Source organism: Typopeltis vanoorti, chromosome 1, assembly GCF_054136105.1.
Source record: "Typopeltis vanoorti isolate ZY-2024b chromosome 1, IOZ_Tvanoo_1.0, whole genome shotgun sequence".
Lineage (NCBI taxonomy): Eukaryota > Metazoa > Arthropoda > Arachnida > Uropygi > Thelyphonidae > Typopeltis > Typopeltis vanoorti.
Genome location: NC_143549.1, coordinates 20,883,512 through 20,910,304, shown reverse-complemented (window position 1 = coordinate 20,910,304; position 26,793 = coordinate 20,883,512). Strand labels below are relative to the sequence as shown.

At 35.2% G+C, this 26,793-nt stretch overlaps 1 protein-coding gene across 4 annotated transcripts in view; it reads right to left on the bottom strand.

Annotated features, from left to right (window-relative positions):
• LOC150109823 (SLIT-ROBO Rho GTPase-activating protein 1-like) overlaps positions 1-26,793 on the bottom strand; it is a 564,129-nt gene that overhangs the window by 265,370 nt on the left and 271,966 nt on the right. For all 4 annotated transcript variants that reach the window (XM_090396844.1, XM_090396869.1, XM_090396853.1 and 1 more), the window contains one exon: positions 9,764-9,985. In XM_090396844.1, the coding sequence (XP_090252970.1) occupies positions 9,764-9,985 (222 nt within the window). The remainder of the gene's footprint in view (positions 1-9,763; positions 9,986-26,793) is intronic.

Here is a 26,793-nt window from a genome sequence, read left to right as displayed (position 1 = left end):
CAACTCAAGGCGCGCACGCACACTCCTGTTTCACTTCAGTTATTTTAAACCACCCACCACATGCTTTATCAACCTTAGCATAAACTTTGATATTTTTATCTGCAAACCTGTCAATGCTAGATAGGTTTGTGAGTATTCCATAAGCTGTATTAAAATCTTCCACAACTTTTGCCTATCAAGTGAATCAAAAATGTATATAGTTTTCTGATGCAAATGATAGGCAAAAGTTGAGCACGGAAGGATAAAATAAAATTAACTGATATCAGTTGCATATGGTCATGTCAGGAAGAAATATCCCATCAGGGCTTGCTTCTGAAACCAATGCTTAGTTCTCACTTTCTCAGATTGTGTCCTGTTTACTAAGTATTCACTAGATAGTGTACAAATAAGGATAATTTAGCAGATCAAAATATATTCTATATTGATTTAAATCACAAATACACATATGATCAAATGTCATTTCAGCTAGAGCAGCATTCCTCAACCTTTTTACACCTGCAGACTGGGGAAAATAGGAGAAATATTTTGCGGACTGTCTGATGGCTAAGACAAAAACATAAACCAATGTAGATAGTATTTTATTTATTAAATCCAATGTTATGAAATTACAATTTTTAGCTAGTGCGACATCTGTTGCTGCTTAGAGGTTAGAAAATTTGATATACGTGGCTGGAGTGTTGTTTCTGAGATACGAAGAAAATTTTGGTGGGCCGCCATGAAATTTCACCGGTCCACGGTCAACAGGTTGAAGAACAAGGAGCTATAGTACTATGGTGGCAAGTTAAACAAGCCACCTTTTTTGCCCAAAAAACCAGGTAAAATAGTACAAAATCAGTCAGAAGAAATATCACTGATAAACAAGTGGAGCACAAAGAATTGCAGAAATTCAGAACTCTATATTAGCTTACTGATATAACATTTCTGCAGTTCTTTTGTTAACTCTGTTAACTCCACCTTAAGGCAAAAAAGACTACAACAGGTGAAATACTTTTAAATAATAACTATAAAATGTTATAGTCAGGCAACAGATAACCGAGACAGAGAGACTAGCTGACTACACTCTATAGGACTATATCTTAAAAGTCTAAAATCCTGAACTCAAATGAAGTCTGGTTAGTCTACATAAAACTAAATTTTTTGCCTACACACCTTCACATTAGTAAATATGTTAAGTATGTATTTCTCTGATCAACAGGCATTAACCATCAGAGTGGAGAAAACCATCAAAGTGAATTTCACTTCTAGTAACTAGTATGGTGGCGTTTACATTAAACTGGTTACGGGAAGTTTGAAATGCCCAGAAGCAATATGTGGTCTCTGGGGTAAAGATCCAGTTTACTTCTTTTCCATTTTTTCCAGCATGCAATATGAATAATATTTTCAGATATCACTCATACAATATTGATTGATATTGTCAGACATCATGGAGAGATCGAACATTTATTTTCAATGGTAAAGATCCAGTAATCAACTGGATCAAAATAATACAGTCATTCAGCAGTGAATCATACTTGACAAGAAATTATATTCTTATTTTAATCTTTACTCAAGGATAAGCAAACAAAATTTGCATGCAACATATCTTCATGACTAGTCTACACATATACATAGGCCTAGATACTAAATCAGTCATAAAGATACATCCCATTCAAAACTTTGCTTAATTTCTTCAAGTGTATACTTTATAAACAAGTGAAAAAATTTCCTATAGTTATTCTAAGTTATTCTTCTATATCATCTGTATTATAAGAATGCCAAGTGCATAATCTTCACGATTTCTATGCTCATTTCACACCAGATTTCTTCTGATCTAAACATTTAAATTGAACACACTAATGAAGTAGGTGAAGAAACATTCATTTCTCATTCCATTTTAAATTCTTAGCCTTGATTTAAGCTTTAGTCCTCCAAGAAGGAAGCCAAAACTGTAAAACACTAAGCATATCACTAGACATACCAAAATCTCCATCTTCCTTTTCTTTCATACTAAAGCAAAACAGCTACAAGGAAACTATCAACACATCCAAAACAAATCTTAAAGCAGGAACTGCTTTAAGATTTGTCTACTGCTCATTATCCAAGCAACATATCCCTGGCTTCTTACCTTTTTTTTTTTTTTTTTTTTTGCACGTAGACAAACTTGATAAATGTTGGAAGTTTTTTCCCACTTGGTTAGACTATAAGGGGTGCTTAAGGGTCAAAGCTGTATAACTGAGAGGAGACCTCCACATAGCCTTTAAAGGAATGCAGAGAACCGACCAGGGCTTCTGACCTAATGTCCAATCCTCACCTTCTCGTGGTGCACCCTGTTGGGTATCTACTTGGATACTAAACGAACGAGGATGGGCTGGAAATTTGGGATTTAGTCGACCAAATTGTATTCTTATTGGTTAAACCAAAATAAAAAATGATGGTATAACATGACAAAATTTCATGCCGGCTGGGGCATCGCCCGGTTAAACAAGGCCCCCGTTGTTTCCGCCAGGGAACCAGGGCGAACAGCGAAAAGTCAGCTACTGGAACAAATCTGAAAACAAACCCCAACTCAACATCACCAGAGTTAAAGATCGGTACTATCAACGTAAGAAGCCTGAATGGCAAAGAAATGGAGCTAGCTGAGGAATTAAATAAGTACCAGATCGACATAATAGGGGTGACTGAAACAAAAAAGACCAAAACTGGTGAGATCTTTCTGAGCAATAAATACAAAATGTTATATTCAGGCAATGACAATCAAGGAAAAGAAGGAGTAGCCATAGTATTCAACACAAAATACGAGGCTAATCTTCTTGATTGGCAGTCAGTCTCAAGTAGAGTAATGTGGGCAAATATGAGAATGGGGAACTGGACAATGAGACTTATTTGTGCCTATGGTCCCACAAAAGGTTCTACTAAGGTAGAAGTGGAGGAATTTTTTGACGCTTTACAAAAAGCAACTGACACAATGAAAAAGGAAAAGTTGGTTCTTGTTGGGGATCTAAATAGCAGAGTTGGAAATGACTGTGAGACATACAAAAATATTTTGGGAAAATTTGGAGAAAAGAGCAAAGCTAATAATAATGGCAAATATCTGTTGGATTTCTGCTCAGGACATGGACTGGTTATTACTAACACCATGTTCCAACATAAAAATCTGCACAAATTCACATGGAGAGAACAGGCTAGGAATAAGAAAAGTCTCATTGACTATGTTATTGTTGATAGTGATGTTTTCTCCCTGGTGCAGGACACCAGAGTGTACAGAGGATTTGAAATTGGAAGTGAATCACTATTTAGTCTTGAGCAGGATAAAATTTAATTTCATATTGAAAAGAATAACATGTAAGAAAGTTTTAAAGCGAATAAAAGTTGAGCAGCTCTCAGATGTGAACTGTAGACTAAAATACAGAAAGATTATTGAAAAGAAAATGAAAGAGTTTGAGAACAGGAATCAAATCTTGGAGATTCAGTGGCAAGTCTTCAAGAAAGCCCTGATTGATTCAGCTAGAGAGGCATGTGGTGAAGTTGTCTGCAAGGATAGAAAAATTAGAACTCCCTGGTGGACACTGGAAGTTAAAGAGGCAGTGAAGGAAAAGAAGAAAGCATATCAAAAGTTCCTGGCAAATAAGTCAGCTTTTACTCTTACAGAATACAGAGACAAATGTAAGAAAGCTAAACAGTGTGTAAAACTAGCTAAACAAAAGTCATGGGAGGATTTTGGCAAGAATATAGAAAATAAATATCAAGAAGGTGGCAAAATATTCTGGAGGTTGTTGAAGAAGCTTAGGAATGGAGGAAAGAGTGCTGTAAAAGGAGTTAGAGATGATAAAGGTGACATGAAAACAGGAGAAAAAGATATCTTTGAAGTATGGAGTAATTACTTTGAAAAACTGCTAAATGAAACAAGCAGTGATGACAGCACAGTGATAAAAAACACTGACCAGGCATGCAGTCAGGAATACATATCCATACTTGAAGTAGAAAAAGCCATCAAAGGCTTGAAATGTGGAAAGGCAGCAGGAGTAGATGATATTCGACCAGAAATGCTGAAGTATGGTGGTATAAAAGTCTTACAGTGGCTGCATTGCATAGTTCAGAAAGCCTGAACAGAGGGACGAATTCCCGATGATTGGAGTAGAGCTCTCATAGTACCCATATAAAAAAAGGGAAATAAAACTGAATGTGAGAATTACAGAGGTATTTCCCTACTGAGTGTTCCTGCAAGATCTATGCAAGTATACTTGAGAAACGGTTGAGAAGAATTGCGGAAGAACAAGCTGGATTCAGGCCAAATAGAGGCTGTCAGGATCAGATCTTCACTTTACGACAAATAGTTGAGAAAGCATGGGAATATAACAAAGATCTGTATTTAAGTTTTGTCGATTTGGAAAAGGCATATGACAAGGTGCCAAGAGAGAAGCTATTCAATACGCTGCAGTTATATCGTATCAATGGGGCATTGTATCAAGCAATACTTAGTCTTTATTTGAGTTGTAAGTCAGCAGCTAGAATTGAAGGAAGTACAGGAAGATGGTTTAATGTTAAATCTGGTGTGAGACAAGGATGTACATTATTCCCTCTGTTATTCATTATCTATATGGATCACATTATGAAGGAAAGTGGTATTAAATCTGATATCAAAATTGGAGATGTTAATGTCTGTTCTTTGCTTTATGCGGACGATGTTATACTTATAAATAAATCTGCTACTAGTTTGCAAGATTCGCTGACTAAGTTGAATAACTGTTGTAATAGATATGGTATGAAGGTCAGCATTAAAAAGACAAAGACAATGAAAATAGGTAGAATTATTGAAAATGTCAACTGCGTTGTGAACGGGGAACCTGTGGGACAAGTAAAACATTTCAGCTACTTAGGCACGATTTTTACTGAAGATGGTAAATGAAATATAGAAATAGACAACAGAATGAACAAAGCTGGTATGGTAGGCAGTCAATTGAATAAATTCATATGGAATAAGAGAGAAATTAGTCGGAACACTAAATTAGCTGTATACAAGACAGTGTTCAAACCAGTTTTAACTTATGGATGTGAGAGCTGGGTCAGAAGTAAAACACTTGATCAAAGAGACCACAGATATGAGAGCCCTGAGAAAGATTAGAGGCATGAACAAATGGCATCAATGGCAATATCATATTAAAAATGAGGATATTAGGAAAGAACTTGACATTGTCAGCATCCAGGAATGTGTTAGCAGAGCTAATCTCAGGTGGTATGGTCACTTAAATAGAATGGGAGATGAAAGATTAGCAAAACAAGTGTTCTCTGCCAGGTTGGCAGGAAAACGACCCAGAGGAAGACCAAGATGTAGGTGGATTGATACGGTACAAAGTGCCTTAGACGATAGAAATATAAGATCTGATAATGTTGGAGTCTTGACAAGTAACAGACTGATTTGGAGGAAAATTGTAGATAGGAAGTTAGTAATGATATAATTTTTTCATGTAGTACTGTCATATCCTGTACATCCCTTGAGGGTACATGGCAGGAATTTGATGATGATGATGATGATGATGGTTAGACTATAATAAATTTAGTTTAATCCTCTATCCAAGTGTAAGCAAAAAAAATTTGCGCTTGAAACATCTTCAAGACTGAGGCAAAGGTAACTCGTGGTAAAAGTGGACTAAGCTTTCATCACTTGTTTTTAGTATCTCCCATAATGCAAAGCACATCTCCTTACAGACATGTATAATGCTATGCATTAAGGGAATGGCCACTACCCAGACTGGTTTCGACTTTCATCGAGGTCTCGGTCAGTGGGAGCCAGACTCAGAGGTGGCGATACTGAGGTGGAAGGTAAATATGACTTCTCCATTACTTCCACCTTAGTATCACCATCTCTGGCGAGACCTCAATAAAGATCAAAACCGGTCAGGGAGTAGTGACCATTCCCTGAATGCAGAGCATTATACATGTCCGCAAGGAGATACTAAGACAAGTGATGAGAGCTTAGTACACCTTTACCACTAGTTATCTTTGCCTTAGTCCTGAAGATACTGCAGGCACAAACTTTGTTTGCTTATACTTGGATAAAGGATTAAACTAAATTTATTATACACTTGATGAATGTCCTACTACCATTCAAAACACACAATACTGAATCCATCTTTTGTTTTTCACCAGAATATCAGAATTTTATCCAAACTAGATACCAAAAAGTCTCCTGGTCTTGACAACATTTTTATGATTATTCTGAAGATCTGCACTGCATTTTTTTTTAATTGAAATAATGCATTCCTAAGAAAAGCAGTAATTTTAGCATCAAAATTAGTCAATTTCTGTTACTTATTTCTTTTTTTGAAGTAATGGAGAAAATCATTTGCAGCCAACTTGTATGTTCTGGGGAACAACCTTTCAACTATATTAAATTTAGTTTAATCCTATATCCAAGTGTGAGCAAACAAAGTTTGCACCTGAAAGTATCTTCAGGACTGGGGTAAGGTAGGTAGTACTTTGAAAAATTGCTAAATGAAACAACCAGTGATAGCACAGTGGTAAAAAAACAGTGTGCCACATTTTTATTAAATTACTCTGGATTTAGAGAAAGATACTGAAAGTTTATTTTTCGCTTGGTTAGACTATAATAAATGCTCCACCTTTGCAACGAGTTGCCCGGTGTTGTACTACCTTACCCTAGTCGTGAAGATACTTTCAGGCGCAAACTTTGTTTGCTCACACTTGGATAAAGGATTTAACTAAATTTATTATAGTCTAACCAAGTGAAAAATGAACTTTCAACATCTTTCTCTAAATCCAGAGTAATTTAATAAAAAGGTGGCACACCGTTTGGCAACTCCTATAGGTAGAGATGACCTTGCTAATGCTTCTGCCTGGTATATCCACTTGGGCCTGGCTCCCACTGAAGAGACCTCAATCAAGGTCGAAACTAGTCTGGGTAGTGGCCCTTCCCTTAATGCATAACATTATACATATCCTCAAGGAGATGTGTTTTGCATTATGGGAGATACTGAGATAGCAGTGATGTTAGCTTGCTCCACCTTTGCAACGAGTTGCCTGGTGTTGTACTACCTTACCCCAGTCCTGAAGATATATCCGCAAGGAGATGGGTTTTGCATTATGGGAGATACTGAGATAGCAGTGATGTTATCTTGCTCCACCTTTGCAATGAGTTGCCTGGTGTTGTACTACCTTACACTAGTCCTGAAGATATATCCGCAAGGAGATGTGTTTTGCATTATGGGAGATACTGAGGTAGCAGTGATGTTAGTTTGCTCCACCTTTGCAACGAGTTTCCCGGCATTGTACTACCTTTCTCCAGTCCTGAAGATATTTTCAGGTGCAAACTTTGTTTGCTCACACTTGGATAAAGGATTAAACTAAATTTATTATAGTCTAACCAAGCGAAAAATAAACTTTCAACCTCTCAACTAATAAATTATTTCCTGTGTGGATTCTACCAAAGAAAAGTTTAGAGAATCTGATGCAAGTGCATTTGACTGGTGGTATAAAGGACTACTAAATAAGTAAGTCCCGTCCTGTTGTCCGTCTTCTGACTTTAGCAACTGGGTTATCAGCTTTGTCCCTATCAAATGTAAGTGTATGAATCCTTTTTCCTCATACTTTGCAACTAAACTTGGTTCATGAAGCTCTGTTCTTTCACATATTCTCTTTTCTTGTTATATTTATCAACCACCTTACAGTTGAATGTAAATCCAATCCATAGTTTTGCTGACGACAGTATGCTTTATGCTCCTTTGACAAAACCAGTGCAACACAAATCAATTAAAGCAAACGACCTGCTGTGGAAAGACAATCTTTGCTTCACAGAAGCAACTATAAGTATGAAAGACTTTTTTCCTTGATCTTTTTACCTTGCTCTGAAAAAATTACGCTGCAAATACCTACCTTATGCGAGAAATGCTTATTCTCACACACACAATTCTAGTGCCAAAAGTGAGTGCCCAATCAAGTTCATTAAGTGATGCAAATTAAGACTAAGGACTTGTTTTGTTTCTTTACTTCAGTCTCTTTTACAATAAAGATATGCCCCTACATTTATCTTTATCTGTGTACTTTAACCGTTTTCTGATGATGTGCCAATGTGACTTTGGCAAAATACAGGAAGCAATTATATAATTTTTGATATCATTTATGCTGCTATTGCCTTTCTAAAAATGTCAATATGAGCAACAGTCAATTAATGTATATAAGCTTAAATACAAAACAATAGATTGTTGCTCATGATTTTCTTTGATAAGAAATTATATTCTTGTTTAATCCATTATCCAAGTGTGAGAAGGCAAATGGAATATCTTCATGGCTAGGCTACTGACTTCACATCAATCAATTGCCTCAGTATCCTATAATGCAAACCACACTACCTTTTGGACGCATATCATTATAGAGCATGAGAAGATTGTGAAAATACTTCACATACAGACTTTGCCTACACTTTGAGAAAGAATCAAACAAGAATAAAATTTCCTGTCATGTATAAATTACTTTGTAACCAAGTAAAAAAAATTTTCTACATGATTTTCATTAGACAATGACAGACTATATATATATATATTTTTTTTTTATTAGTTCTAGTGATCTCAACATCAGCTTCTTCAGGAAATTACTATAAATTCATCTCTTTCAAATATAACTCAATTACTAACATTAACACAAATACAGAGATTCTGTGTTTGTGTTGACCAATGTCTGCAAATAAGTTACTCATATATGAGTAACTTAAGGTTTTTAAGTTTCTGAAACTAATCACAAGATCAACAAAATCAGCTAAATAATGAAAAAAAAATATATATTTTGATTAATCAGCATACTACTACTACTAATAATAACAGTAATGTGAAACAATGGATCTTTCATGATATCCGTTAACTGCAACATGCATCACAACTGCTAATGAGTCGAGGGATGATGGTAGTGTTCTTCCACTGTCATCCTTTCTCTTTCAAATATATTTGTTAATTAAAAAAATTGTCATATACCATTCTTAATGGGACCAAATAATACTTATAACTGATAACTACTTAAGGTGTGTGTGAAAGAAGAAGTAGTATAATAATAATTATTATTGTTATGTGACACCTCCAGGGAGTTCAAAGACTCATTGAGGGAAAAGTGTGCCAACAGCATCAAACGATTGATCCTTCAAAGTACTTACCGAGCTCGAACTTGCTTAACTTTTTGTGTGAGCCATTAGTAGCAGAGGCTCTACCAATCGACCAACCTTTGCTGACAATAATCAATTGAAATAAAATAAAAAACACAATAAAAATAATCAAAATTTAATTATTAATATCCTATTAAGAGACTGAAAGTAGTTCTTTGTATGGTTGTTTCCTTCTGCCAGAGTATCCTTAATGAAAGTAAAGCACTCTCTATAAGTTCTGTACTTTAGCTTCTGTATTCACATGGAAACATCATCATCATCATGAAACAACACTACAGACCATTCAAAAATAAGAAGTATTTTTGAATGGTCTGAATGGAACCTAAATACATAAAGTTTTCCACATATTCAAATTTATAATTTCCAATTTTTGAATGGTATTTTTGAACGCATGCGCACTTCCAAACGAGAATTATCAAATGTAACAGCCAAATAAAAAGTATGTTAAGGACTTTGGTAGGTCTATTGGTTGGCACAGCACAATAAAATAAACATGTTATATATTGTTTACATTTCTTCATATGTTATCTCTCTCTCTCTATGCATGTGGTATGTGTTTTATATAACCAGGTTTAAAATAGCTTGGTATCTTTAACATATATATATATGATTCCTTACATCATCTCCTTTATGAGGCTGAAATTCAAACTTCTTTGGCACCATGAAGGCAGAATTGTTGTATTCTAGGAAGCGCTGCTTATCAACTCTTGAGTCTAAACTGCCAATACATTTATTCATACCATCTATACTAGCTTGACGAGATCTTTTAAGACATTCTTCCGAACTAACATACATCATCAAAGTGCGAGCCAGGCATGTATGAAATCCAAAATCCATGCACTAAAAAAAAGATTTTGTTTTAAATTATTTTCATTTTGATTCATTTCACTGATATATGAAACCATAGTGTAGCAACATATATAAATATTATTCTGCAAGATATTATGCTAAATTTACATTTCTATAGGATTTGCTGTATGACAGACATAATCACAACAGCATGACTCATTATTAGGATCACAAACTATTTGCTTTCATTACATAACAAAGAAAAAAATCCAACCTAATGTAACTGAGTTATTATTATTATTCTGTTACTTTTATTCAACAGAAGTGTTCTGCAGGATACAGTCTGAGAAATCTGATGATTCAAATCCTGTTAATGAAAAATTATCATCATAATTGGCTAAACAACCCTTTAAGAGTACTAACCTTCCTCAGAAGCTTCTGCCACTCTTCTCTATTTTTTTACCTTAGTCATCCAATTACATTCCCCAATAGTTTTGGCACCAGTCACATTATCCTCCCATCTAGTTCTTTGTCTTCCTCTGAATCTATTATCCCCTGGGTTAGAGAGAAAGTCTTTCTTTACTGGTCTTCATTCTTCCATTCTTATTAAATGCCCAGCCCATGCAGGTGACCAATTTTTATGAATGTAATAATATCTGGTTCCCTAAACAAATCATACAGTTCATTATTATACTTTATTCTCCATTCATTATTCACTAACTGGTCCACATATAGTTTAGTATTTTTCTTTCGAAAATACTTAATTTTCTTATATCCTGTTTGTTCATGCCCCATGTTTCCGATGTGTACACTAATAAAGGTCAAATTAAGGTTTTATAAATCCTAATTTCACTTTTGGAGAGTTAATAGTCTTGATTTCATGTCTTAAAAGTCCATGATAACATCTATTTGCTACAGATATTCTTTTTCTAATCTCAAGACTTGTATGATTATCATGACTGATCATGGAACCTAAATATATAAAGTTTTCCACATATTCAAATTTATAATTTCCAATTGTTATATAACCTAATAAATTCAAGTTATTATTATTGAGGCTCGAAAACATGTATTTAATCATTTTTTCATTAATCTTTAAGCCCATTCTTTTTACCGAGTTTTCCAGAGAGATGAATGCTTCTACCAAGGCCTTCTGTGTTCTAGCAATAATATTGATGTCGTCAATGTATGCTAAGACCTGGACTGATTTAAAATAAATTGTATTTGTTCTCTGTATTCCAGAGTCCCTTAAAGCCTTCCCTAACACTATGTTAAACAACAGGCAAGCTAATGCATCTCCTTGCCTTAGATCATTTGTTGTTTCAAATTCTTCTTACAAATCAAATTTTAATATGGCATATAGTGGATTTCATTGTTATCTGGACTAATCGAATTAGTTTAGTTGGGATGTTTCAATTCTATCATTGCCAAAAATAACTGTTGCCTGTCAACTGTGTCATATGCAGATTTAAAGTCTATAATTATAGAAAGTAACTTCCATACTTTCTATAATAAAGTATCAGTGGAGTTGGATAAAGGAAATCCTTACTCAGTGATACTGCTGGACTTTGCAAAGGCATTTTAAAGGATTCCCACATGGAACTCTGTTGCATAAATTGGAGCAAATAGGTATGGATTCGAAGCTGGTGATTTGGATTAGAAGGTGGCTGGTGAACAGATATCAAAGAGTGGTTTATGGAGGAGCTGAGTCCAGGAGAAGGCAGGTGACTAGTGGTGTACCTCAGGGCTCAGTGCCTGGTCCTCTTTCGTATAATTTGTACATTAATGATATTGGAAATAATTCGAAAGGAAATATCCACTTGTTTGCAGATGATGCAAAATTAGGAAGATCGATAGTCAATTCAGATGATGTAGATATCTTGCAGGATGACTTAAATAGGCTGACGAGCTAAGGTAAATGGCTATCAGACTAACGTGACTAAGTGTAAGGTGATGCACTTCGGGAGGATGAGATCCCAAGCCGTTTACTATATTAACGGAGCTGAACTGCAAGAAGTTGACAAGGCGAGGACTTGGGAGTTATTGTAGACAGAGAACTTAAGTTTAAAGGGCATATTGCAAAGGTTGCCAAAACATCACATCAAATTACATGATTGTCGAAGAACACACTGACAAGCAGGAATAAGTGATCGTCCTACTTTATAAAGCACTAATAAGACAGCATTTGGACTACTGCGCACAGATCTGGTCACCTGGATTTCTTGGTGATTAAGAAATCGTGGAGAGGATTCAGAGGCGAGTTACAAAGATTGTTGCAGATCTGTGGAATGTGTCCTACGAGGATAGATTGAAGATCTGTGGGCTCCAAAAACTAGCCGATAGATGTAGGAGAGGAGATATGATAGAGGCATATAAATTATTAAAGGGGTTTTATATGATTGATACTGATGACTTTTTTAAGATTAGTGCAGGAAGGGAGAGAACGAGGGGCCACCCCTGGAGATTGTGTACGAGTGTGGTTAAAAAGGGTGTTAGGGCTAGATTTTTTGCTTGGAGGGTTGTGAATGGGTGGAATGCATTGCCAGAGGTGGTTGTGAATGCTTCGTCTGTGAATGAATTTAAGAAGTATGATAGGTATTGTGTGAATAATGGTTAGTGTATCAATGTAGGGTATCCCACAACGAGTCTTTTGATTCCATGGAGACACCGTCATAATAATAATAATAAATAAATGATGAGCAGTTATATTGCATTCACGTGTTTTTTTTGCAATATTTATTCAGTTGTTGATCTGTTTGGTCGAAATCTACATTGATGGCTTCCTTTTTCAGTATATATGGACGGTCTATTATATAAGATATTAGAGAAGACTTTATATATTGTATTTAAAAGGCTAATCCCACTATAATTAGCACATTCTAAGGGATCTCCTTTTTTTAATATTGGACATATAACACTGTTAGATCAGTCTTTCAGAAGAATTTCGTTCAACCATATATGAGCCATTAATTCATTAATTGTTTGAGGCATTCTCTTCCTCCTTGTTTCAATAGTTCTGCCTGCAGATTATCGGATCTGAAAGCTTTACCATTCATTAATTTAGACAACTGCTACTTGTACTTCCTCCAAGGTGGGTGGCTGTTCCTCTATACCATTACTATTGTGGTTATAACTGTGATATTCATTGTTACTATTATCTAAGATTTTTAAATGTCTCTGCCATCTCGGCAAAATATTTTGCCTAGCCTTATTGTTTATTACATTATTCCTTCATATTGTCAAGTCTAGGCTTCAATTCTTTTTTAGTTTTCTTTATCTATCCATAAAACATATTGACTTTATTCTTAGTTCTTAAATGCTCCAGCTCTTCCATCTTATGGTTTACGTAATCCCTCTATTTTTTTTCCTTCTATGTACCTTTTCCCCCCCTTTTTTTCTTGCTTCACAATACTCGTCAAGAGCAGCTCTTGTAAAATTCTTCTGATGCATCCTGATATAACATTTATTCTTTTCTTCTGTAACTACTTTACATTCCTCATCATAATACCAATTATCAACTTCCTTTTTATTTTCTTTTATACCTAATATCTGTTGTGCTGACTCCTTAATCCAAGTTACTAGGCAAGACCATCAGTTTTCAATGGTTGACTGTTCATTTAAGTCAATTCTTCAAATATTCTTGGAAGTGTATTTTGCACTTGGTTAGACTATAATAAATTTAGTTTAATCCTTTATCCAAGTGTGAGCAAACAAAGTTTGTACCTGAAAATATCTTCAGGACTGCACCACCTTGCCTCAGTCCTGAAGATATTTTCAGGTGCAAACTTTGTTTGCTCACGCTTGGATAAAGGATTAAACTAAATTTATTATCTTTGAATATTCATGTAGCTTATTTGCATATTCAGATACAATTTTAGACTCCTTGAGTTTGTCACAATCAAATTGTTGCACTTTAGAGCCCTGAACTATTCTAGCATTAGAAATCCTCGTATTTGGGATAATACCAAATAATGATTGGAGTCTATGTTAGCACCTCTATATGTTCTTATGACCATCAGGTCAAAGACATGTCTCTTGTCAATTAGGACAAGGTCTATCTGGTTAAAATATAATTTATCTGGTGAGCTCCAGGCAGCTAGATGTATATCTTTATGTCTGAACAAAGTGGATCTTATTACCATACTTCTAGAGCAGTGCTTTCCAAACTTTTCATGTTGGTGACACACTTTTTAGACAAACATAATTTCGCGGCATAGTAATTCAGTCTGATGTGCCTCTCATGGGTCACGTGGTCCGTATTAATGCAGACCGTTCAACAGTTGATTCTTGCGTAGTTTCCTCTGTAGTCGATACCTTTTGTTCATCACAAACATCACCTTCAGCTTTTCTTTTATTAATTAGAAACTTATCCATTTTATGGGTAATTCAACACCAATTTGATAAATAAAACTGTGCGAATTTATTGTAAAGTTCATTCTATTTTTATTGGTGGAACGATAATAATATGATAATAAGAACTGAGCGACTACTACATGATAAAACCACAGGGATGAATTCGGCTGCATTTATTCTCCATTATTTATCGAAATACAGTACATTGATATGAAATATTCTTAAAGGTTAAAAATAATTAAAAGATAGTTTCCTCTATCTTTTAATTATTTAATTGTATATATAATTTTGACAGCACTAACTAAAAGTCGTACCAGTACTTTGCGAAATGGATTCCGCTGTGGAAATTTTCAGCGATTATTCTGTTTAATGCTTTATGTTCGTGCGACACACCTTCACACTGCAGCCGACACACAGTTTGGGAAGCTCTGTTCTAGAGGCAGCAAAGTCAATAAGTCATTCTCTGTTATCATTAATTACATGTAGTCCATTCATACCTATGATAAGATAGATTCATTTTTTTTCCCTATTTATGCAATTGCTCTCCAATGATGATTTTTACATCATGTCTTGAGCATTTATCATATAACTTGGACAGAGAATCATAAAAACTATCTTTTTCATTTTCTTCAGTAGGTGCATGTATATTAATCATACAATAGTTAAAAAATTTTTCTCTTATTCTTAACCAGCAAAGTCTTTCACTTATTGCTTTCAAGTTTAAAACAAGATGCTTAACCCTCTTATTAACAATAAAGCCTACTCCTAACTTATGTTCCTTTTTTTGGCTATTGTACAGTCCTTTTTTTTTTTTTTCCCAATAATACCTTCCCCTTTCCATCTTATTTCCTGCAAGCAGATGATGTCCATATTGTAGGGTTTAAGTTCATCCAGGAGCATCATCAAGGCTTTTTGTCTATACAATGATAAAACATTCAAAGTCCCAATAATCATATCCTTAATTCATTTTGCAGGTCTTTGTCCTTTAATTAGTCTGGCTTTAGCTTCCTTAGATTTCCAAACAAGTCTTTTTTTTTTTCTTCGTGAGATGGAGTTGTCAGCACCAAGCCCAACCCGGAGGACCAGGCCTCCATATTTATGATCCCTGGAGGAAGGGTGGTCTGGCTATACCCACAAACACAGGGAATTCATTTGATCGTCTTTTACGATGCATATGAACTCACAGTGGGACTATTCTAATTCTCAGTCACCACATGGGAGAATGAAAAATTATACCATCCTAAATTCATATTTTTTAAAATGACCCTGAAAAAAGCACTTTTCTCCCCTTATTTTCTTTATAAATACCTCTATAGGTTGCATCGTTTAGAAATGATTTTGATTAAATATTTTCCATCATTGCTTCAGATCTGAGAAGCAAACTAGACTTGGGGAAAGGGGGTGGAGGGGGGTAAGAAAAGGTTCTCCAGACATTCTGATGCCTCTACCATTCAAATGATTCAATTAACTTGGCAAAAATTTGAAATATAGTGGTTTCTTACACTGTTTAAAGTCCCCTGAAATTTCAGCTCAATCAGAACCAAAATAGTGAGATTTTCTTCTCAGCAGTCTATGTAGGTCAGTTGCATTTTGAATAAAGTTTGACTTAAATTTGAAATATTTCTGAAAATGTGATAAAGAAATTATTTGTTGGCCTGAATGGGTATAAATGTCCATTCTCCAACCAGCAGGAGTGCAATTCAACTGAAAAAAATAAATAAAACTTGCATGGGAAAAATCAGCCCAAGTACAGAGAAAGTAGCTGCTTCTGAAATTTAGGAGTGGCCTTTTTGAAATGAAACAATATTTTTAGCAAAGATTCTTTGGCATAATGAGATTTTTGTTTTAAAAAAAAAAAGAAAATACTGGTTTGGTTTTGGGATGAAATAAGAAACTTTCATGTTGAATGATGAAACTGTCTGCAGCAAGATAAAAGAATTTAATAAACTATAAACTAATCTTCCTTCTCCTTACCTCCAAGCTTGTCTAGAGGATATCCCAGAAGTCCTATTTGTTGTAGGATTGTCATATGATCATAACATGCTTCCCATTCTCTCATATAGTGTGGATCTCCCATGTTAAAAAACAAAACTGTTCTGCAGTTCTCCAATGATATTAGATCTTACAATTCAGTCTTTTAATTGCATTAGCCCACCTGGATAAGGGTCACTTGTTTTGCTATCCCTTCCATTCTTTTCAATTCTGTTTAAAGACTGCAACCTTAGAATAACTCTGCTGATGTATTTCTGAATGCTAATAACGTCAAGTTCCTCTCTAATATTTTCATTTATAATATAATTCTGTCATTAATGACATCTGTTTACTCCTCTTTCTCAGAACACTCATATCTGTGATCTCTAATCTTTGATCAGGAGTTTTTATTTCTGGCTGAACTCTGAGATTCACAATTTAAAACTGACAAACATTCCAACATACTAACCTTGCATACACACTAATAGTTTAGTTTTGACTAATTTCTCTCTTGGTCCTTATAATTTTATTCAACTGCCTCCTTAGAATATTATCTATTTCCACATTTAACACGTTCGCTGCCACGTGCTTTGGCATAGTCTGTTCCCGTACGCCGAGCAATTTCACTTCTTCAAGGTCAGTATGGTGATCTCGTTGCCGGCGGTAAGTGTCATACGAGTATACTTGTAGTTGGCTTGTGCAGAGCATATACCATCTATGAGAATACACAGTTCTGATGCTAGCTCCACAAGCCAAGCATTTTCACTTTTTCAAGGTCAGTACAGTAATCTCGTTGCTGGCAGTAAGCGTCATACGAGTATACTCGTAGCTGGCTTGTGTGGCTGGTTTACCAACTACGAGTATACTCGTAGTTGGCAGCGAACGTGTTAATTTACTACCTAAACTACAAACTGAATAACCAGCTGAAATGTTTTGTTTGTTTTAATTTATTATTTGATGTTAATTAAATTAAGGGGATATTAGATCCCACATTGTTTTAAAACTGAATAAGAAACTCAAAGATTGGAATCAGAGAGTTTCATGCCGAATATAGTATAAAAAACTATAAAAGTATCTGCGAATACTAGTGTGAGCTAAATGCAAGTAGTCCTAGAACGTAGTACAATCGCAGACAACTCGTTGCAAAGGTGGGGAAAGTTTTGATCGATATTCTTGGTATTTTCCATTATGTAAAAACACATTTCCTAGGAAATGTATCTGTTATTACATTATGGTGCGAGGTCACTACCCAGACCGGTTTCAGCCTTTATTGAGGCTTCATCAGTGAGTAGCTAGACCAAATTAATATTAATACCAAAGGGTACAGCGAAAAGAACTTATATACTCTGCTATATACGAGTTGCCCAAAAGGTGCACCCATTAAGTTACTTAAATATATAAAGAGCCAACAGGCTTCATTTCGGTGATATAAACATTAATTAAATTAAGGGGATATTAGATCCCACATTGTTTTAAAACCGAATAAGAAACTCAAAGATTGGAATCAGAGAGTTTCATGCCAAATATAGTATAAAAAAACTATAAAAGTATCGGCGAATACTAGCGTGAGCTAAAGGCTGAAACCGGTCTGGGTAGTGACCTCACACCATAATGTAATAACAGTATACATTTCCTAGGAAATGTGTTTTTACATCATGGAAAATACCAAGAATAGCGATCAGAACTTTCTCCACCTTTGAAATGAGTTGCCCGTTATTGTACTACATTCTAGGATTACTTGCATTTAGCTCACGCTAGTATTTGCCGATACTTTTATAGTTTTTTTTATACTATATTTGGCATGAAACTCTCTGATTCCAATCTTTGAGTTTCTTATTCAGTTTTAAAACAATGTGGGATCTAACATCCCCTTAATTTAATTAATGGTTATATCGCCGAAATGAAGCCTGTTGGCTCTTTTTATATTTAAGTAACTTAATGGGGTGCACCTTTTGGACAACTTGTATAGCAGAGTATATAAGTTCTTTTCGCTATACCCTTTAGTATCAATTTGGTCTAGCTACTCACTGATGAAGCCTCAATAAAGGCTGAAACCGGTCTGGGTAGTGACCTCCCACCGTAATGTAATAACAGCATACATTTCCTAGGAAATGTGTTTTTACATTATGGAAAACACCAAGAATAGCGATCAGAACTTTCCCCACTTTTGCAACGAGTTGCCCGTGATTGTACTACATTCTAGGACTACTTGCATTTAGCTCACGCTAGTATTCGCTGATACTTTTATAGTTTTTTATACTATATTCGGCATGAAACTCTCTGATTCCAATCTTTGAGTTTCTTATTCGGTTTTAAAACAATGTGGGATCTAATATCCCCTTAATTTAATTAATGTTTATATCGCCGAAATGAAGCCTGTTGGCTCTTTATATATTTAAGTATTATTTGATGTTTTCTATGCTTCTACTCAGTTTTTTTATCTCTTTATTGGTTGTGGGCTGCTAGCATATTAAGGACAATCACTGTTAACAGTGTTCTGAAAAGATTTGATTTTTAGTTAACAAAAAATAAGTTTAAGTAAATCTAAACCAAACTATCTATAAACCTATATTGCTTTTTCTTTTTTTTTTTAATATTCAGACTATTGTATATCATACAATACAGAGTGATTAGCACTTGCAACCAAATCAAGTTTGTTACTTAGTTAATATTTAATGCTATGTTTTAATTAAAGCACTAATTCAAATTCTCTGTATACTTTTGGATCCTCAATCAGCATGAAAAGATCAATGTCAACAATAACATAGTAAACAGGTATCAGCAAGATATATATGGAGAAGTGTATCCCAAATCATAATAATATTGGAAAAAGCTTAACTGGATGAGTTAGGAAGAATTCTGAGGCACAAAGCAGACATTGCAGCCATACAGGAGGATTTCAATAGACAATGTGAGTGGAACTACGAGGTTAAAGTTGCAAATTGTAAGGTCTTGAATTTGGTAGGAATTTGAGATGCAGGACATACCATTAATGAAGAAATTTTGAGGAAGGCGGAAATGATGAGAGATCCAGTAGTGATGTGGGCAGAGACTTGAAGTTCAGGGAACACACTGCTAAAACTGAAAGAACATCACAACAGATTACGGCAATGATGAGGAGGAGGATCTTTACATGCAGAAGCAAAGAGATCATGGTATCCTTGTATAAGACCTTGATCAGGCTGCATATGGACTACTGTGTGCAGGATTTTTCAAGAGGATAAGGATAAAATTAGAGATGGTCCAGAGAAGTTTCACTAAGTCAGTTTCAGGTCAGTGGAATGAGAGATAGGAGGACAAATTTAAGGAACATCTTGCAGAGCCTTATGAACAGGTGAAGGAGAGGGCATATCATTGAGATGTATGAGTTGGTGAAGTGTTGTTACCAGATCACTGTGGAGGAAATTATTTCACCAGGTAGAGGGAGACGGTAGAACAAGAGGCTATCCCTGGAAGGTACATAAGGAGGATGTGAGGAGCAAGTTCTTTACATGGAGAGCAGTTAGTGAGTGGAATGCATTGCCTGAAAGGGTCATGAACGTAGAAACTGTGAATGGGTTAAGACACAATTATGATCTCTTTGTATCAAAAAGAATGAATGCAAGTAAATTAATTACTTGGATTCTTTTTTATTATTAGTAATACCAGACCTCCATGAAGTCACGACTTAATAATAATAAAAAGAATCCAAGTAATTAATTTTGCACATACTTAATTGTTATATACACCCTCTGTTCAAAAAGAAACCGAACTTTTCGAAAATAGAAGAAACTAGTGGCACCACCTGTTGTATCTTTTTGTTGTCGAAAGCAGCAACCTTCATTAGTGTTGTGTCAATTGTTTATGACATTTGTTTCATTAGAAGCCGAGTTATAGTGCCAAGAATGACAGTGTGTTTTAATGAACGGTCGGAAAATGAGTTTCAAAAAGAGAGCTGCAATTTACTTTTGTGTTAAACTTGGTAAAAGTTTTACTGAAACGCATCAAATGCTTCAAAAAGCATACGGTGATGAATGCTTATCCTGTACTCAAGTTTACGAGTGGTTTAAGCAACTTCAAAGTGGTTGCGAGATGCTTGAGGACGATGAAAAGCTACGCTGTTAAAAAATTGGACTGAGCGAAGTTAACATCCAAAAAGTGCGTGATTTCATCAAAAAAAAAAAAATCATCTGTGAGATTGGTTGAAGGTGAATTGGGGATTCCAAAATCAACTGTGCACAACATTTTGACTGAGAGTTTGGGCCTTCGTAAATTGAATTCGTGATTTATTTCCCACAAGTGGACCGACGACCAAAAAATGTATCGAATTGGACACTGCAAGGATCTCATTAAAAACTCGTAAGGATTCAAACTTCCTTGAAATGATCGTTACAGGTGACGAAACATGGCGTTTTGAGTATGAGCCCAAAACAAAGCGCCAGAGTGCTGAGTGGAGATCACCAGAAGAGGGGCATCCGGAAAAAAAAAAAAAAAGTCGCGTGGAGAAGTCAAAAGTAAAGATAATGCTAATTTGTTTCTATGATTCCAAGAGCATCATCCACAAAGAATTCGTTCCGCCCGGCCAAACAGTCAATGATGAGTTTTATCTCGAAGTTTGAAGTGATTGATAGTGAGAATTCGTCGTGTACAGCATGAATATCATGATGCAGGCAGCTGGTCACTTTTGCACGATAATGCACCATCTCATCGTTCAAACATTGTGAGACAGTTTTTGAGCAAACACCAAGTTTGTGTGTTGGATTACTCGCTGAATTCACCCTGTGACTTCTTTCTCTTCCCCCAATTTCATTTGCCAATGAAATGAAAGCAATACGACACCACTGAACACATTCAAGTGGCAGTAACCACAACCCTCAACAGTATCCCAAAAACCGATATAAAAAAGCCATTTCACGAATTAATTGACCATGCCAAACATTGTATCGAAGCTGAGGGAGAGTATATTGATTGAAATAAATTTGATCAAAATTAAGTGGATATTGAATACCACATTACCACCACAATATATATATCATTATTCGTTGACTCTCTTATTTCAGTAAATGATTTGAATAATTATAATTGGCCTGTGTTTTATTTTCTATCAAAAGTTCGGTTTCTTTTTAGACAGAGGGTGTAGATATATGTATCAAAAAAGTATTCTTGAAGTATAACAGGAGGTGATGAGTCCTTTGAGTTTGACTTAAAATTTTTTTTTTTATTCAATGAGGAGGAGGATCTTCACATACAGAAGCAAAGAGATTATGGTTTCCTTGTATAAGGCCTTGATTAGGCTGCATATGGACTGCTGTGTGTGCAGGATTTTTCAAGATTGCTGATACCATTCCAATAACAGAAAACAGAAACAAATTAATCAAATTACTGCAGCTACTAATTGAAGAAGGTAAAGAATTTGAATTAGATATTAATGCAAAAAAGATCAAATTTATGAAAATCTCAAAAGAAAACAGATCTGAGCCAGGAATATTCATAAACAATATGAAAATTGAACATATAATAGAATACAAATATTAAGGCACCTACTTTACTGCAGATGAAAAGCAAGATAAAGAAATAAAAATAAGAACAGTCACAGCTAAATATGCCTTCTGGAAAAATAAAGATCTGCTCAGAAGTTCTGTGGGTATCGAGACAAAGAAAAGAATGATAAGAACATTAGTGTGGCCAGTTTCTACACATGGAAGTGAGACCTGGATATTCAAGAAGAGAGTAAGACAACAGATAATGGCCTTTGAAATGTGGTGCTATAGGAGAGCCTGAAAATCTCATGGACAGAACATGTGACAAATACAGATGTCCTACAGAGAATGAGAACACAGAGATCTTTATTACAGGAAATGATCCAGAGAAAGATGAGATTGGTAGGAGAGGTTCAGCAGAACAGAGGATACTAACAGTTTTAGAAGGAAAAATTCTGGGAAAAGGATCAAGAAGCAAAAAACGAAGGACATGGCTTGAAGATACAAGATCATGGACAGGATCACATGGCTATGCAGAAACAAAAAAAGAAAACCACCAACGGAGAGAACTGGAAGGATATGGTGTTGCACCTTCTCACTGAGGAAGCTACAAGAAGAAGAAAATTGTGTGTGTGAGAGAGAGAGAGAGAGAAATATATGTGCTGGCAAATGTGAACAGTTTATGGGAAATATGAAACAACGGTGCTGGAATTTGCCAGAAATGCAAATTAATCAAATGGACTAAGAAGCTTGAAATTTTGAATTTGAGTGAAATTCAAATAGTGTTAGAATGCAAAATAGCAAGTTGTGAGAAAGAGAGAATATGAGAAAGGAGATACAAAAGAATTGGGGGTGGGGGGGAGAATCAGACATAATGTTGGAAATTTCTGTGCTTTGACAAGTACTACACAAAAGTTGAGAGACTAGAAAAGCACTTAGCAAATAGTAAAAAAGAGATGAAATGTATGGAAAAGTAAAGAAAGGATAAGAAAGCAAAAGCTGATAAAAAAAGGATGTAGGGATATACAGGAATTCCATGATCAGAGGCACACTGGATGAATAAGTAATAAAGGTAAGCAAAACAGGTGTTTGATGCCAAGATGGCAGGAAAGAGACCTAAAGGAAGACCAAGGTCTGGGTGGACTGATTCAACCAGAAGTGCCTTAGAAGAATGAAATGTTAGATATGACAATACTGGAGTGCTCACAAGTAATAGACTAATTTGGAGGAAAATCGTGGATAGGAGATTAATAATAATGCAAACTGAAATCATGTAGTGCTGTCATAGTAACATGATCATCCCTTGGGGGAATACCAAACAGGAAATTGATTATGGTAACGAAGTTTTCACAGAAACAATTTTAAAAGAAAACAAAAATGGAATGTATCAGGACCTGAAAATGTTAGGATTAAACTTGCAAAAGTAAGAAATGAACAACTCGAGGATCTGCAGCACCATTAATGAAAAAGTCAATGCATATATTGTGCAGAAGGGATGGCAGATTTTAGATATGTGAACTAAACTTAAATGGATCAAGTTTAAATGACTTCTGTTCACAGAAAATGGAAGCTCAAAACCAAGGAAATGAGAGCTGATAGGGAAGAATAGGACAAATCAAAGAATACTGAGTATATTATTATTATTGTATGGGCACCTCCATGGTCTGAAAATTCATCACAGGAGACCCAAACAATTCACACAATCTATCATACCTCTTCTTGAAACCGTTAGCAGACAAAGTAATCACAACTAGCAATAGCAACCCATTCCATTCATTCACCACTCTCCAAGCAAGAAATCTAGAGCTCACACCCCTACTAGCCATGCTTTTACTCAACTTCCAGGGATGACCTCTTGTTCTGTAACCTGTAACCAAGTTCTGAAACATTTCCCCTACACCAATCCTATAAAACTGTTTAAGTAACCTATATGTTTCTATCATATCTTCTCTTTTTTGCCTATCAACCAACTTCTGCAATGCATACATTCGCAATCTATCATCATGGGGAGCATTCTATAGGCCATCATCTTGGCTGCCTGCCTCTGAATACTTCCTCATCCCTAAGAATTTCAGGAGACAAAACCTGAGCACAGTAATCTAGATGTGGACATATTAAGGCTTTCTTTATAAAGAGGAATAAAAACTTCCTTATCTCTACTTGCTAGTGTGATCTTCAACAGTCAAGTAATCTTATGAGCTATCTTAGCAGTAGGCTCTCTAAACTTCAACTCTATGTCTGTCATCATCAGTAAATCCCTAGCTTCATCTATTTTCTAGAGCAGGGGTCGACAACCTTTTCAGACTCGTGGGCCACATTCAACTTTTATTTTTAATAATCGGGCCACAAGCATTTAATTAAGAGAAAATAGTGAGTGAAAAAAATACTTCATTTATCAATTTTTAATATATCAATCTTAAAAAACACAGAAATATTTAAAGTACGAATATGAAACAGGTATGAAAATGAAACTTATTGAAATCTTATTATCACATAAAAACAAAGTAATATAGTTTATGCATCACAATATGCATGTCTCCCTGGTTAATGTGCCTTTTGTGATGGCTTTCCCTCAGCCAAATTATCTATATTCACTTTATAACCTGATGTGCAAATTCGAATTGAAGCATGCAAATGTCCATCAGTCAGTCGAGAAGAAAATTTACTTTTTCTAAAACTCATGGTAGAAAATGCTTTATTCGCAAATGTGTGTGCTTCCAAATGTGACCATCATCTTCTTTGTGAAACTGATTAATTCTTCAAATATTTTGCTAAGCATCGATAAAATTTTTCAACATTTTCTAACGAAAACGCGTTCTTCAATGTTTCATTCTGTTCCAAAACTTCAATCCGTAGTTGGTTTGATATATCAATGTCGACATTAAAAGGGCTTAAAAATAATCGCATTTCGATGCTATTTTTATGGAAATCCACAAATCGTGTTGAAAATTCCTTTGTAAATCTTCAATAATACCAATAAAAGTTTCCTTTTGTATTTGCCATCCAATTGTAGATGCAGATTTGCAACATATATAATGATGTAGATTTTCTTCCATCATGTGTTTCTTCAACAGAAGTTTGCCTTCAAAAGCTTTTATGTCAGAAAACAGTTCGACTAGCAATTTACCTTGGCCCTACTGGTTCACATTAAATTCATTAAGGTACGTTGTATATCTACCGTAAATGAAAGAGACATAATCCATTTTTTATCCAATTTGTGAGCAGTATTTTCATGTTCCCTCATGAAAATATCTATTTCTTCATGTAAATTAAAAATTGATTTTAGTACAGCACCTCTACTTAACCATCTGACAGCTGAGTAGTAGATAACATCCTTATACTCTGATTCTATTTCTATCAAGAGTTCTTGAAATTGGCAGTGTTTCAGACCGTTGCCTCGGATGTAATTTACAGTTGTATCATGATGTCCATAACGTCTTTCATTGATAGAAATAGAATACTCCCATTTTCAATAAAGAAGCACTTGATGTTCCATTCATCATTAAATCTTCCTTCATCTGCAATTTTATGTTTTCTTGAACCCATTTTTGAAATAATTTTTAACAAATATAGATCCTCTGAAAATAATAGTCGATGTTATTGAATTATATTAAAAGACTGACCAGGAACACGACTGCAAAAGTGCGCCAAAATCGTCAGATGAAGTCACTTTTGTTATCCCCAACACAGTTAACTCGCAGCAAGTTGCACGGCAATATCACGAAGTATAGGTATAAAATTATTTTTAATTTATTATTCATATTAAAAAATGCATTATTTAAATCATTCAACATATGGGCCACATGCCATATAAGTATGGTCAAAAATGCATGTTTGGGCTGCCGGTTGCTGACCCCTGTTCTAGAGTACAGTTCCATCAATGTGGTACACAGCTTGTAATTAATTTAACCCAAAATGCGTAACCTTACATTTCTCTGCATTAAACTGACATCCATTATATTTTGTCCATACTCAGAGCCTATTTAAATCATCCTACAAGCTCTCCACATTGTCTTGATTAACTATTACTTGACCTAATTTTGCATCATCAGCAAACTGAATATTTCCTTTCAAGTCATTTCCTATATCATTTATGTACAAATTAAACAGCAATGGTCCCAGCACTGAACCTTGTGGCACACCAACAGTCACTGTTTTTGCCTCAATTCTGCCCCTCAATATATCATTTTTTGATATCTATCCAGTAGCCACCCTCTTATCCACATAACCAGTGTCACATCCATCCCCATTTGTTCTAATTTGATAAACACAATTCCATATGGTACTCTGTCAAATGCCTTTGCAAGATCCAGCAGAATCATCATGTAGCCATTTTTTTTTTTTTATCTAACTCAGCAGTCACTCTATTATAAAACGTTAGTAAATTACTAAGGCATGACCAACCCTTCACAAAGCTATGTTGACCCTCATAGTGTATAATATTCTTATCAACCCATTCTTGAATTCTCTATTTAACCAATTTTTTCAGTAATTTTACCACTATTCCTGAGATACTGATTTGTTCTGTAATTTGCTACTGCAGTCTTAGCACCTCTCTTATGCAAAATAATTATTTTGAGCTCTCTCCCAATCCCTTGGAACTATCAGAACTAAGACTGATTGCCAATCCCCTTGCACATACTCATAAAACATGAGCCAATATCTCATCTAATCCCACAGCTGTATTTACACCGAGATTCTGCAGCATCCTAAGACCCTCCAATTCATCCACCTATGTTCCCATATCGGTCACTGTCACACGTCGCAATCTTTCAAAACATTCTTTCATGTCACATGAAAGAACGTTTGGGAAGTTTCTTCTATAATCTGATTTTACCTTCCTTACCATGCTGGACACCTTTCTCCTTATACGAGGGTGGTCTGAAAAGTTCTCAGCCTAACAATGAAAAAACGAATTTATAATTTCAAAATTATTTTTATTTTTTAACATATCATCATCATCATCAAATTCCTGCCATGTACCCTCAAGGGGTGTACAGGATATGACAGTACTACATGAAAAAATTACATCATTACTAACTTCCTACCTACAATTTTCCTCCAAATCAGTCTGTT